The sequence below is a fragment of the Tachysurus fulvidraco genome, chromosome 18 (assembly GCF_022655615.1).
Source record: "Tachysurus fulvidraco isolate hzauxx_2018 chromosome 18, HZAU_PFXX_2.0, whole genome shotgun sequence".
In the NCBI taxonomy this organism is placed as follows: Eukaryota; Metazoa; Chordata; class Actinopteri; order Siluriformes; family Bagridae; genus Tachysurus; species Tachysurus fulvidraco.
This window is the reverse complement of record NC_062535.1, coordinates 20,186,709-20,201,708: the sequence shown is the minus strand read 5'-3', so window position 1 is coordinate 20,201,708 and position 15,000 is coordinate 20,186,709. Positions and strand designations below refer to the sequence as shown.

Genomic DNA, 15,000 nt, shown 5'->3' with positions numbered 1-15,000 from the left:
TAAAGACAAGGTGTAAAGACACCTTGTACTCCCACAGGTCACGTGGGGGTTTGACTCCGAAGCTCTGGACTCTGTAGAGCTCCTGCAGGAGGGCACGTCTGTGTGAAGGGTTCTCCATGAGGAACGGAGCACTGAGCAAGTCATCATCACCCAACAGGTTCAACAACCTGAGACACACACACACACACACACACACACACACACACACACACACACACACACATATAAAGCAGTTCTTAATCAACAGGAGGTGAAAAAGGGAAAGAAGATGAACAGAAGTAGATTTCTTCCTCACCTGCCGTTCACCTGCTCCTGTAAAAAGGTTTCTCTGTACTGATTGGTCCAGGACCCAAGCTGCTCCATCCACAGGGTGACATCATCAACCGTCCACCTGCTGATTGGCTTACTGACCAAGTTGTCATTGTAAATTCCTCCACTGGACCAGCGGTACATCAACAACATAACCTACACACACACACACACACACACACACACACACACACACACACACACACGTACATATGAAGCCCAATAAATGCAGATACACACACACACACACACAGACAGACACACATACCAAAATACTGCACCGCCTCATATAACTGTACATATGAAGCCCTATAAATCCACAGACACAGAGAGACACACAGAAAGACACAGAGAGAGAGACACAGACAGACAGACAGACAGACACACACAGACAGACACAGAGACACACAGAGACACACACAGAGACACACACACAGACAGACTCAGTGACACACACACAGAAAGACACAGAGACACACACACAGACAGACACAGAGACGCACACACAGAAAGACACAGAGACACACATACAGACAGACACAGAGACAGACAGACACACAGACAGACACAGACACACAGACACAGAGAGAGACACAGAGAGACAGACACACACAGACAGACACACACACAGTCAGACACAGAGACACACACAGACCGACACAGAGACACACACAGACAGACTCAGTGACACACACACAGAAAGACACAGAGACACACACAGAGACACAGAGACACACACACAGACAGACACAGAGTCACACAGACAGACACAGAGACACACAGACAGACACAGAGACACACAGACAGACACACAGACAGACACAGAGACACACAGACAGACACAGAGACACACAGACACACACAGACAGACACAGAGACACACACAGACAGATACAAAGACATACACAGACAGACACACACAGACAGACACAGAGACACACAGACACACACAGACACACACAGAGACACACAGACACACACAGACAGACACAGAGACACAGACACACAGACAGACACAGAGACACACAGACAGACACACACACACACAGACACACAGACAGACACAGAGACACACAGACAGACACAGAGACACACAGACAGACAAACACACAGACAGACACAGAGACACACAGACAGACACAGAGACACAGACAGACACAGACACAGAAAGACACAGAGACACACAGACAGACACAGAGACACAGACAGACACAGAGACACACAGACAGACACACACAGACAGACAGAGACACACAGACAAACACACACAGACAGACACAGAGACACACACAGACAGATACAAAGACATACACAGACAGACACAGAGACACACAGACAGACACAGAGACACACAGACAGACACAGAGACACAGACAGACACAGAGACACAGACAGACACAGAGACACAGACAGACACAGAGACACACAGACAGACACAGAGACACACAGACAGACACAGAGACACAGACAGACACAGAGACACAGACAGACACAAAGACACAGACAGACACAGAGACACACAGACAGACACACACAGACAGACACAGAGACACACACAGACAGATACAAAGACATACACAGACAGACACAAAGACACACAGACAGACACAGAGACACACAGACAGACACACAGACAGACACACAGACAGACACACAGACAGACACAGAGACACAGACAGACACAGAGACACACAGACAGACACAGAGACACACAGACAGACACACACAGACAGACACAGAGACACACACAGACAGACACAGAGACACACACAGACAGATACAAAGACATACACAGACAGACACAGAGACACACAGACAGACACAGAGACACACAGAGACACACACACAGAAAGACACAGAGACACACACACAGACAGACACACACAGACCATGATGCAGCTGAGTGTAAGGAACACTCCCAAACAGAAGCTTCCTGCTCTTCCTGATACAGATCTCTGATTGGATTGTTCATCTCCAAAACGCTGAAATGCCAGCAGTGAGCGAGAGATGCTAACGTTACTCTGGATCTCCTCACACCTTCTCCTCACGTCGGCCCCGTGAAGCTTCTCTACAGCATCCCTACACACAGTGTGTTGATATATGAACATGATGACAGTGATAAAGGTGATGAGTGTGTGATGGTGAACGTGTGTCTAACCTGAGCAGGATGTTGACTTTGGGGAAGCCATGCCATGGCTCTCTGCACTCAGGACACTCCGTGCGGTGTGACGACTCCCACCACAGGGCGAGGCAGTGACGGCAGAAGCTGTGGCCACATGTCAGCGTAGTCGGGTTCACCAACACGTCGTAACAACAGTGACATGACAACACACACTCCAACACACTGCTCTCACCAGAGACTGACTGTGTTCTTATTTCAGGATCAGACATTGGGACTTCACACTCAACATCTACACACAAAACAGACAGTTACAGGGGAAAACAGAACAGGTACCCAGCACAGGTAACCTGTACCGGTAACCCACAGCAGTAACCTGCACAGGTAACCCGCACAGGTAACCCGCACAGGTAACCCGCACAGGTAACCCGCACAGGTAACCCACAGCAGTAACCCGCAGCAGTAACCCGCACAGGTAACCCACAGCAGTAACCCGCACAGGTAACCCACACAGGTAACCCACAGCAGTAACCTGCACAGGTAACCCACACAGGTAACCCGCACAGGTAACCCGCACAGGTAACACACACAGGTAACACACACAGGTAACCTGCACAGGTAACCCGCACAGGTAACACACACAGGTAACCCGCACAGGTAACACACACAGGTAACCCGCAGCAGTAACCCACACAGGTAACCCCACACAGGTAACCCACACAGGTAACCCCACACAGGTAACCCCACACAGGTAACCCACAGCAGTAACCCGCACAGGTAACCCACACAGGTAACCCACACAGGTAACACACACAGGTAACCCGCACCAGTAACCCACCCCTGGTAACCCACACAGGTAACCCGCACAGGTAACCCACACAGGTAACCCACACAGGTAACCCCACAGCAGTAACCCGCACAGGTAACCCACACAGGTAACCCTCACATGTAACCCGCACAGGTAACCCACACAGGTAACCCACACANGTAACACACACAGGTAACCCACACAGGTAACCCCACACAGGTAACCCGCACTGGTTACCCACACAGGTAACCCACACAGGTAACCCCACACAGCCTGGAGTTACATAAGAGTTCTACATGTGAGCACTACAAATAATATGGTATGAGTTAAAATACAGTTGTGTTTCAGTATTATTAATTACACAGGTGATGACATCAGTTGGGGAAAGTTAAAAGCAGGTGAAAGCTGTATGTACAAAAGGTAAAATAACAAGTTTAATTAGTTATAAGTGAGATATACAGGAGAGACTGTGGAGGTTATGACACCTGTTAGCTTCATGCTAGTCAGCTGGAGACAAACAGCTACTGACTACCACAGCTTACAGGAAGCTTTTACCTACAGATCCCTAAAATATTTCAGATCAAACCTAACTAACTGTGTCACAGAAATAAACCCACAGATAGCCACAGCTAAGCTAACTCAACACCACAGCCTTTACACTTTACATGTGGAATCAGTGTCGCTTTAAACATTAACACAATTAGCCATTAGCTAACATGAAGCTAAGCTAGCAAAAACTCATGCTAACTAAAGACATAAACACAGACACACCTGTGCTGCCTTCAACAGCGCTAAACATTCAGCAGCTTATTCACACTCGGCACTTCCTCTATAACTGTACAGCGTCCTAATGACGTGTCATGAACCCTAGTGCACTATGTCAAGGGACAAAGGGTGGTAATAATAATAATAATAATAATAATAATAATAATAATAATAATAATAATAGGAGTGCTCCTGCACGGTATACTTACAGGGAGCGAGAGGTCACATACTCACTATTTGGCGTCATCTTGTAACACGTGAATTACTGTAGTGAAATAACGTGACTTTGCTTTAGAACTCTTATTTTGAAAGGAAATGATCTCTCTTCCGTAAATACAACAGTTTCTGCTCTGAGGATGATGTGATGGGAAATTAATTACAGAAAGAGGTTTAGAGATCGAGCGTGTGTGTGTGTGTGTGTGTGTGTGTGTGTGTGTGTGTGTGTGTGTGTGTGTGTGTTCACTGCTGTGTGTGTGTGTGTTCACTGCTGTGTGTGTGTGTGTGTGTGTGTGTGTGTGTGTGTGTGTGTGTGTTCACTGCTGTGTGTGTGTGTGTTCACTGCTGTGTGTGTGTGTGTGTGTGTGTGTGTGTGTGTGTGTGTGTGTGTGTGTGTGTTCACTGCTGTGTGTTCACTGTTGTGTGTGTGTGTGTGCTCACTGCTGTGTGTGTGTGTGTTCACTGCTGTGTGTGTGTGTGCTCACTGCTGTGTGTGTGTGTGTGTGCTCACTGCTGTGTGTGTGTGTGTGTGTGTGTGTGTGCTCTCTGCTGTGTGTGTGTGTGTGTGTGCTCACTGCTGTGTGTGTGTGTGTGTGCTCTCTGGTGTGTGTGTGTGTGTGCTCACTGCTGTGTGTGTGTGTGTGTGTGCTCACTGCTGTGTGTGTGTGTGTGTGTGTGTGAGCTCACTGCTGTGTGTGTGTGTGTGTGCTCACTGCTGTGTGTGTGTGTGTGCTCACTGCTGTGTGTGTGTGTGTGCTCACTGCTGTGTGTGTGTGTGTGTGTGCTCACTGCTGTGTGTGTGTGTGTGTGTGTGTGAGCTCACTGCTGTGTGTGTGCACTTTGGATGTGTTAAATGCAGAGAACAAATTCTGAGTCTTACCCGTATGTCACGTCACTTTAATGACAGATAGTGGATTATAGATAACATTAATGACAGATAGTGGATTATAGATAACACTAATGACATAGAGGGAGATTATCGGTAATGGTAGTTGGTTTATAATTGGTCACATAAGGTCTGTCCATGATTTTTGCGGACGACACTGCAGTGATAGGACGCATCACTGGCGGTGACGAGGCAGCCTACAGGAGGGATGTGGCCAGTCTGGTGTCATGGTGCGGAGACAACAACCTCACCCTCAACAAGGACAAGACGAAGGAAAAGATAGTGGACATGAGAAAGGAGAAAAGAACGCATCAGCCACTGTTCATCCGGGAGCTTGAAGTGGAGAGGGTGAGCAATTTTAAATACCTGGGTGTCCACAAACGTCTGCAGAGAGTGGTGAAGACTGCGCAGAAGATCATCAGGACTCCACTGCCCTCTCTGCAGAGCATCTACCACCACAGAGTCCACAGGAGAGCTGCTTCCGTTCTCAAAGACCCCTCCCACCCCCAGTACGGATTGTTCACACTTCTACCCTCAGGACGGATGTACAGAAGTGTGAAATGTAGGACCTCTAGACTGAAGAACTCTTTATTCCCCTCTGCCATCAGACTCCTAAACAGCTGATAGGAGTTTGCAATTATGGACATAACTGCTTAACTGTTTACATGGACATAACTGTTTACATTGGACTACATTTTTTGCACATTCATTTTCTCAGAACTGCACTACCTCACCAAGAACTGCACTACCTCACCAAGAACTGCACTACCTCACCAAGAACTGCACTACCTCACCAAGAACTGCACTACCTCACCAAGAACTGCACTACCTCACCAAGAACTGCACTACCTCACCAAGAACTGCACTACCTCACTAAGAACTGCACTACCTCACCAAGAACTGCACTACCTCACCAAGAACTGCACTACCTCACCAAGAACTGCACACTTTATTGCCTTATTCGGCACTGCACCTCTTATTGCCTTTATTAAGAACTTTATTTCTTTTATTGCTCTTTTTTATTCTATTTTATTCATTTTTCATTCTCACATTTTTATTTTTACTTTACTGTATGACATTTAGTGTGGACAGCAAAGTAAGAATTTCATCGTGCAGGGAAACATGCTTTCTGTCTGTCCGTATGACAATAAACACTTTCAATTTGAATTTGAATTTGCTTCATGTAGTGCTGCCCCCTGGTGGGCGATTGTATAAGCGTCTGCTCATCAGAATCAGAATCCTAGATATATATACACCAGATGTTGCCTTGGGGTTCTAAGCATGCGTCAAAACTGCCACCATCTTGGAACAGGGGTCTTGTCATAGGAAGCAGCCAGGTACCGCTGCTATCTCAGCCTGTACTTCCAATTCATGGACGATGCAGGACTTTTGTCAGCTGAGCACTGCATCCGATGGGCCTCTAACATCAACTCAGCAGCCCGTCAGTGCCCAATGTCTCTATTAAACAGAGTCGTGAAAGCAGAAGTAGGCTCTGAGGACATATTTGGTCTTCGTGATCACATTGTTGAGAGCTAAGATGGCATAGAAAACCATCACTTTAGCTTAATTTTACTGGTTGTCTGTACCTTCCATACGTTGAGACAACACCATGTCGCAAAGGTTCATACTCTGTAACTGCAGAGCAAAAATCTAAGGAAGAAACGGTGTAAGGTCGTGTTGTTGCAGGGACACTAAATAAACCACTACAAATAAACCAATACAATTGAAATGTTTAAATGAACATGTGTAGTCACACCATTGCAGTGTTGCATGCAGTAGGCTATAAAGTAAGTAGTGATTGTGAAGTTTATAATAAACACACATTAGCACTATGCATTATATTTCGGAAAAAGTAGATTATCTTCGTAACAAAACCGTAAATTTTCACTGGACTTAATAATACGTACATGTCTGACGAACCAAAAAAACCTAGAAAATCACATTCATGACAATTTATGGTGATTTGTTTTCTTTGCTTTCTTTGCCTACATTGACACTGATGCATTAAGAGGAGGAGGTCCCCTGTTCCAAGATGGCGGCTCTATTGACGCATTCGTTCCAATGTACTGCCGTAACCATGGCGACATCTAGTGTATATATATATATATATCTATGTATCAGAATCAGAATCACATTTATTGTCCCAGTGTGTTGATGTTGACACACACAAGGAATTTGGTTCAAGCTGTATGTAACATAGATAACACTATACTATACAATACAGATGTGATACAATATACAGTGTGAGTATTAAATATGAATACAGAATATATAACAGATCAGTTATGTACATAAAGTGTGAGATATAACAATATAGTGCAATATGCAGCAGCAGTAGTGTGTAATATATACGTATTTTTATAGAATTATTATTATAATAATTTGCTTCATGGAAGAGAGAAACAGATTTAAATATTCTTATTGCATGTTATTTATTCAACGTCATTAGTGTCGTATCTTTGTTAACAGCCTTTTTTTTCTTTTTAGCTCAAAAATTAGGCAAACTTTTATTCTATGTAATATTAATTCATTACTGTAATTGTGTTGCGACTCTTATTATGAAATATGTTGTCCTGTCTGAGCCGGAAGTCCGGTTGTGATGTTTGCGTGTTGTGAGACTAAAAGCTACACCGTATCAGTGCAGGTAACATTCATAACACCGGTTATATCTGTGCTTATAACGTGTTTATAAAAACATCAGCTTCAGTTATTAACGAGAAATAACAGCACATCGTGTAACGTTTAACGTGCGGACGCTTTTCGCTAAAGTAGCTAACGGCTAGCTGACCTGTGTAAACTGGCTTAAACTGGTGTAAACTGGTGTAAACTGGTTTAAACCGGTTTAATCCGGTGCGTTTGTAGTGAGAAGAGACAGATATTCAGTTCAGAGCAGTAATAATAGCGTTCAGGTGAAAAGTTACTGATGTTTAATCTTCACATTAATCACACTGTCATTAATATTCTGTCACTCCTGGATGTCATTTGTTCTGTTTTAATGTCACAGAATTTAAAGCCATGAGACGTTCTGGACTCTTCATCCGAGCAAAAGAGGAGGAGAAACGATGGATGGAGAGAAAGACAGAGAGACAGACAGCTGCAGCTCTGAGTGGACAGGAAGTGAGGGACTTTTATCAGAGTCTGTGGAAGGAGGAAAAGAAGGAGGAGAGAGATACACCGAGGAAGGAGGAGTCTAAGGAGGAGAGAGAGACACTGAGGAAGGAGGAGAGGAGGGAGGAGAGGAGGGAGAGACACCGAGGAGGGAGAGCAGGATGGAGTGAGTGATGTTCTCAACACACACAAATGTTCCTCATGACACTGTAGACTTTACTGTCACACTGACTGCAGGATTCTGTCATCTAATCCCTCGTGTGCTTTCTGACAGTAATAATATATATTATATGTTTATATTATACAGTAATAATATATTGTTTATAGAAAAGTATTAACACCCCCCCCCCCCCCAAAAAAAATCAACAAAACAAAACCAAAAAAAACTGATGCAGTAACTCAGTGTTTACAGACTCAGCAGCACATCTAAGGGCCTTTTTACACCCGGTCACTTCATGTGTGTTCTCTGATCCGATAGATATCTGATTTGTTAAAGGCAGGGTCTCCAATTTTTGAGAAACGCTTCAGAAAACCGAGTCGGGCCGATAATAAACAAAAAACAAAACAAACGTGTAGCCAATGGGCAGAAAGGGGCGTGTCTTGTCGATATGGGCGGAGAGAGTGTTCGGTGCGCGTGTGTGACGTTAGCAGAAAGCGGTTTTAACATAGACATGGAGGATAAAAACAAAGAAAGAAAGAGAAGAAAGACTTACGATAAGGACAAGAAGTAGGACGTGTTAATATAGGATCAGCTTTCCAGCGCTGGAGAGAACTGAAGGAGCAGGAAGTTGGCCACATATTCACAGGTTGGAGTTTCCCGAGTCAATAACTCCTGAGCTAAACGCTGTTACTACACAAATAACACCTCTTTTCTATCGTAGTAATGTAGAGAGGCAGCTACAACCGCGTTTTGTGTAGTAACAGCGTTTAGCTCAGGAGTTATCGACTCGGGAAACTCCCACCTGTGAATATGTGGCCGACTTTACTTAAGACGCCGAGGCGCTTTTTTCCTTCTCGATAGGTGAGTAACGTTGGTTTTGCTTTGTTACACAGAACTAATATATGCCTTTGTCCTTTACATCATTATGCTTGTGTGGCATTTTTGCTTGTTTGTTTATCTACAATCGTATTGTTCTTCCCTTCAGCTATGATAAAGACACGTTTCTCTCTGTTAGTCGCCTGGGTTACGTATGTATGTGTGGGCGGAGCTATCGATACAGGGGTGGGACCCGTTTGGGTTAGGGGCGTGTTTGTTTTGGTGATTTTATATGTCGACATCGGCTTTCAAACAACGGAGACCGCACCTTTAAAACTGTCACATTTACATCAGACCACATAAATGCATCTCGGTGAATCTGATATCGATCCGATCTTTCTGCTCCCGCCCAAAATGCTAATATATTTTACCTCATTTCCGGGGTAATTGTAACAGCACACACTTTGGTGTTTGTGGTTTTCAGAACGAGATCAAAAAGAAGATGTAAAAACCGGTTACGACGTTTATGTTACAAAAATCAGCGTTTACTGTTTGCTGCGTTTTCGCTGGCGGCAGCAGCGCGTTTTAAGCCCCGACGAGACGCCTGGGTGAAAGGTCACCTGTGTGAAAGATCATGTACTTCCGTTTGGGAGGAGTTTAGCGCTGACGTATGTGACTCGAACAACCACATTCATTTACACCTGTCCAGTTTAATCTGTAACGCATCCCAGACCACCTCCTGAAGGGGTTTGTACCATCGGGTTTATATCCGTCTCCAAAACGTTTCGGAGGGCATTTAGACCTGGTCTTTTTACCCTCGGGTAGCTATTGGATCACAGAAAACACAGGAAGTGACCGGGGGTAAAAAGGCCCATAAATCTCCTGATCTGTCAGACGGACAAACGGATCTCCTCCACACTTATTCTACAGGGTTTTAGACAGGATTTAGATCTGGACTTTTCCAGAACACGTTTCTTCCTCTGAAGTTGTTCCATGTGGGTTTGTGCTTTAGTTCATTACGGAGCAGGAGGTGATGAGCTGTATTGTATTTGATCCAAGATGTTTTAGGGTTATGTCGTTAACAGCAGAGTCGTGTCAGGCTGCTTGCTTTGACAGGATGTTGATGTGAACATGGTCACAGTTACAGAAGTGCAGCACGTTTAACTTTCTGTCTCTTAAAGGTCATAGAAAAGGAGCGGTGAAGAATAGAGGAGGTGATGTTGGGAACTCGAGCTCGGCGCCCTCCGCAGGCCATACTGAGGGTTACAGGCTGCTGCGGTGTGCAGAGCAGGGCGACGTGCGGGGTGTGGAGGAGCTCCTGAGACGAGGCTGTGATGTGAACTTCAGAGACCAGTTTAACTGGACCGCACTGATGAGCGCCTCCTTCTCCGGGAGAACAGACACGGTCCGAGTCCTGCTCCAAAAGGGGGCGCTGTGGACACTGATCACTGACACAAAGGTAAGGGGAGACGTGTCTTTCTCTCTCTCACTCTCTCTCTCTCTCTCTCTCTTCCCCCTAACACTCTCTCGCTCTTTCCCTCTCTGTAGGGGAGAGATGCTTGTGATCTGGCTCGTCTTGCTGGTCATCATGATGTCGTCACCATCCTGCAGCAGTTCAGAATCACACACAACTCCCACACTTCACACACTCCTGCTGACCAAACACAAAGGTACCTGTGTGTAGATGTGTGTGTGTATAAATGTTTGTGTGTGTATAAGTGTTTGTGTGTGTGTGTGTGTGTGTGTATAAATGTTTGTGTGTGTGTGTATACATGTTTGTGTGTGTGTACATGTTTGTGTGTGTGTGTACATGTTTGTGTGTGTGTATAAATGTTTGTGTGTGTGTGTGTATACATGTTTTTGTGTGTGTATACATGTTTTTGTGTGTGTATACATGTTTGTGTGTGTATAAATGTTTGTGTGTGTGTAAATGTTTGTGTGTGTGTGTACATGTTTGTATGTGTAAATGTTTGTGTGTGTATACATGTTAGTGTGTGTGTGTGTACATGTTTGTGTGTGTATACATGTTAGTGTGTGTGTGTGTGTGTGTATACATGTTTGTGTGTGTATACATGTTTGTGTGTGTGTAAATGTTTGTGTGTGTGTGTGTATACATCAGTGTACATTGAACATGTGAGAATAATAATGACTATATGTGTGTTTATGCCCCAGCTCTGCTCCCACTCAGTGGTGCGAGGTGTGTGAGGTGTGTTACACAGACAGCACAGACACACACACCTCTTCCACGCTGCACCAGTTCAACCTGAAGCGTCCTCCGTCACTCCCTAACTACTGTCTCGCTCCCTCCAGCGTGGGCTACAAGGTGATGCTGCGTTTGGGATGGGACCCTCACTCCGGCCTGGGACCAGAACACTCGGGACGCCGCGTCCCTGTTAGCACCGTGCTCAAACTCAATACCAAAGGCCTTGGGTTCGGGCCCAAGCCCAGGTCAAAGGTCACACACTTCAAGGCCAATGACGTGCAGGCTGTCGACAGGGCACGTAAAAGACGAGAGGAGAGACGGAATCGAGCGGCGACGGTCAGCGCTAAGGACAGAAAGAGAACAGAGGACAGACAGAGACAGTGGGAGAGAGATTTCCGCACCTCGTTCAACATCGACCTCTGATGCTGATTTTCATGCATCATCTTTTATTTATTGGTGTGAAAAAGGACAAAGTGTTTAATTTATAATGTTTTATTAAGTTACCTCACAATGTTAATTCTGTTCTCACAGTAACACTAACACCACTCAGTGTAGTGCCCTCAGCATGGGACACGGTCTGGTGAAGGGACAGTGGGCGTGGCCAGAGGGCACTTAGGGCACTCTCACGCTGCACAATTAATCATACAACCTTCAATAATAATTAAACCACAAGGAAATAAAAATAAAAACTACTTTGTTTTTAACCTCATTTACTTGTATTGTCTATTTTAGGGCACTGATACAGAGTCAGTGAGTTTGTAGATGAATCTAAATGTGTTTTTATCCATCAGTACTAGAGAACATGTCCTGTGATATGTCAGGACATATGAGGACATGTCCTCCTGACACACTGACACCGCCTCAGTCCTATGCTAACTTAGCTTAGCCTTTAACTGTGACTCGCTAACTCAGATAAAATAACTTGCTAATGTTTTTTATTTATAGTGGAGAATAACCCAGTTATGGGGAAGACACAGCATCCACAACACGTTATAATCAGGTCACATAGTGTTTATAGAGAGTGCAGCAGCAGCAAACCACCCCACACACACACACACACACACACACGCTTTCTCACAGTAAAGGTCGTGTCGTTCAATCCCTGAGTCTTGAGGGAGAGGATTAGCATCTGTTTAGCTGCACATGTCCTGACCTTTCTGCTGTGTGTGTGTGTGTGTGTGTGTGTGTGTGTGTGTGTGTGTGTGTGTGTGTGTGTGTGTGTGTGAGAACAGGGAGTGTGTGTGAGAGAGAGACTGCTCTGTGGGTCTCTGGAGTCTTAGTCTGCCTTCTGCTGTTCCACACACACATTTATCTACGATAGCAGGAATGTGAACAATCTCATCCACATGAAGCTACACTGATTACTGAACTCAAAATATTAACCAAGAATACTTAAAACCTGACTGTGTGTAAATGCTTAAAAAGGTTACCATGAAAATGTCATAAACTGTTCCCTGAAATGTCCGGAGTGTAGAGTGAGTGTGTGGAGTGTGATGTGGAGTGTGATGACACTGATGTGGAGTGTGATGTGGAGTGTGATGACACTGATGTGGAGTGTGATGTGGAGTGTGATGACACTGATGTGGAGTGTGATGACACTGATGTGGAGTGTGATGTGGAGTGTGATGACACTGATGTGGAGTGTGATGTGGAGTGTGATGACACTGATGTGGAGTGTGATGTGGAGTGTGATGACACTGTGATGTGGAGTGTGATGTGGAGTGTGATGACACTGATGTGGAGTGTGATGTGGAGTGTGATGACACTGATGTGGAGTGTGATGTGGAGTGTGATGTGGAGTGTGATGACACTGATGTGGAGTGTGATGTGGAGTGTGATGACACATGTGGAGTGTGATGAGGAGTGTGATGACTGTGATGTGGAGTGTGATGACTGTGATGTGGAGTGTGCTGTGGAGTGTGATGACTGTGATGTGGAGTGTGATGTGGAGTGTGATGACTGATGTGGAGTGTGATGTGGAGTGTGATGACTGTGATGTAGAGTGTGATGTGGAGTGTGTGGAGTGTGATGTGGAGTGTGATGACACTGTGATGTGGAGTGTGATGTGGAGTGTGATGTGGAGTGTGATGACTGTGATGTGGAGTGTGATGACTGTGATGTGGAGTGTGATGTGGAGTGTGATGACTGTGATGTGGAGTGTGATGACTGTGATGTGGAGTGTGATGTGGAGTGTGATGAGTGTGATGTGGAGTGTGATGACTGTGATGTGGAGTGTGATGTGGAGTGTGATGACTGTGATGTGGAGTGTGATGACTGTGATGTGGAGTGTGATGACTGTGATGTGGAGTGTGATGTGGAGTGTGATGACTGTGATGTGGAGTGTGATGTGGAGTGTGATGTGGAGTGTGATGACTGTGATGTGGAGTGTGATGTGGAGTGTGATGACACTGTGATGTGGAGTGTGATGACTGTGATGTGGAGTGTGATGACTGTGATGTGGAGTGTGATGACTGTGATGTGGAGTGTGATGACTGTGATGTGGAGTGTGATGTGGAGTGTGATGACTGTGATGTGGAGTGTGATGACTGTGATGTGGAGTGTGATGACTGTGATGTGGAGTGTGATGACTGTGATGTGGAGTGTGATGACTGTGATGTGGAGTGTGATGACTGTGATGTGGAGTGTGATGACTGTGATGTGGAGTGTGATGACTGTGATGTGGAGTGTGATGTGGAGTGTGATGACACTGTGATGTGGAGTGTGATGTGGAGTGTGATGTGGAGTGTGATGACACTGTGATGTGGAGTGTGATGTGGAGTGTGATGTGGAGTGTGATGACACTGTGATGTGGAGTGTGATGTCACTGTGGAGAGCCAATCAGATTGCAGCATCTGACATTCTGAATCTTGTGGCCAGTGTAGAAGTAACTGAACACATATTATAAGAATAAGAACCCAAACTGATCCCATCTCCATTGTTCCAAACAAGCCTCACCCATGAAAGTGGGAGGCGTCCCTGTGGTGGGTGTGGTTTGGTGATATCATTTCCTCCTCAGTACTTTTGTTAAGAGTAAAGTTTAGCAGCAGCAGTGGATGAGTTTCAGGGATCTAATGAAAGTTTTATTCTTCTTTTATATTTATTTACTCGTGGGAACGTTCCGGGTTTTCTGTGCTGCTGGACGAGAACTTTATCCCCATGGACCCCCCATACGGACCTTAGACTTGTTAGCAGGGTTATTTTGGACTCCAGTGTTCAGGTGCTGTTTCTTTCAGAATTGTATTTGACCAATCAGTGATGTGCAGGATTTGTAGCTCCGCCTACATATCAATGTTTGGTTCTCAGGATAGCTGCTTGAGACACACAAAGAGCTCCATCCCCCCACAAGCTCCGCCCCTGCACTCATTATTTAAATAATTCTTTCTTTATTAAAGCATTCTTACTGGTTTAGCTGGATCAGTTTAAAATGGTATTTGTATGATAATAACAGTAATAATAATGGTTAGTACACGCTGTTATAAGCTTCTCTTACAGCTTTGCACGAGTCTGTGTTCGGGGTTATGGGTAATGTAGTCAGTGATGAGCTACGGGTGGGGGGGGGGGGGGTGTACACCTCCTTATATTATAATTAGCTCAGAAGGCTGGTCATATT

The 15,000-nt window shown here is 45.2% G+C and overlaps 3 protein-coding genes across 9 annotated transcripts in view; 2 read left to right on the top strand and 1 right to left on the bottom strand.

Annotated features, from left to right (window-relative positions):
* LOC113658436 (bifunctional apoptosis regulator) overlaps positions 1-4,403 on the bottom strand; it is a 5,481-nt gene extending 1,078 nt beyond the window's left edge. For 2 of the 3 annotated variants that reach the window (XM_027170849.2, XM_027170851.2), the window contains exons 1-5: positions 4,008-4,139; positions 2,468-2,720; positions 2,199-2,388; positions 296-465; positions 23-167 (exon numbers count right to left, since the gene is read on the bottom strand). In XM_027170849.2, coding sequence (XP_027026650.1) covers positions 23-167; positions 296-465; positions 2,199-2,388; positions 2,468-2,720; positions 4,008-4,035 — 786 coding nt within the window. In that variant the 5' untranslated portion in view covers positions 4,036-4,139. Of the gene's footprint in view, positions 1-22; positions 168-295; positions 466-2,198; positions 2,389-2,467; positions 2,721-4,007; positions 4,140-4,210 lie in introns of those variants that run through there. The other variant, XM_027170850.2, reaches the window with a different exon arrangement.
* Positions 4,404-7,308: 2,905 nt separating this feature from the next.
* Positions 7,309-12,099, top strand: LOC125139378 (G patch domain and ankyrin repeat-containing protein 1-like). Of its 3 annotated transcripts, none has more exons than XM_047803027.1 (5): positions 7,309-7,346; positions 8,108-8,377; positions 10,369-10,646; positions 10,736-10,857; positions 11,360-12,099. In XM_047803027.1, exons 2-5 carry the CDS (start codon positions 8,119-8,121, stop codon positions 11,811-11,813), a joined length of 1,113 nt encoding a protein of 370 aa, XP_047658983.1. In that variant the 5' UTR covers positions 7,309-7,346; positions 8,108-8,118; the 3' UTR covers positions 11,814-12,099. The 3 variants fall into 3 exon arrangements, with proteins under 3 accessions (XP_047658983.1, XP_047658981.1, XP_047658982.1); XM_047803025.1 differs by lacking the exon at positions 7,309-7,346 and adding an exon at positions 7,624-7,747; XM_047803026.1 differs by lacking the exon at positions 7,309-7,346 and adding an exon at positions 7,867-8,012.
* A 2,877-nt stretch (positions 12,100-14,976) lies between these two features.
* Positions 14,977-15,000, top strand: part of LOC125139376 (axin-1-like) — a 10,468-nt gene continuing 10,444 nt past the window's right edge. For all 3 annotated transcript variants that reach the window (XM_047803019.1, XM_047803020.1, XM_047803018.1), the window contains exon 1: positions 14,977-15,000. This exon is cut by the window's right edge and continues 449 nt beyond it. The gene's annotated coding sequence lies outside the window, so the exon portion shown is untranslated.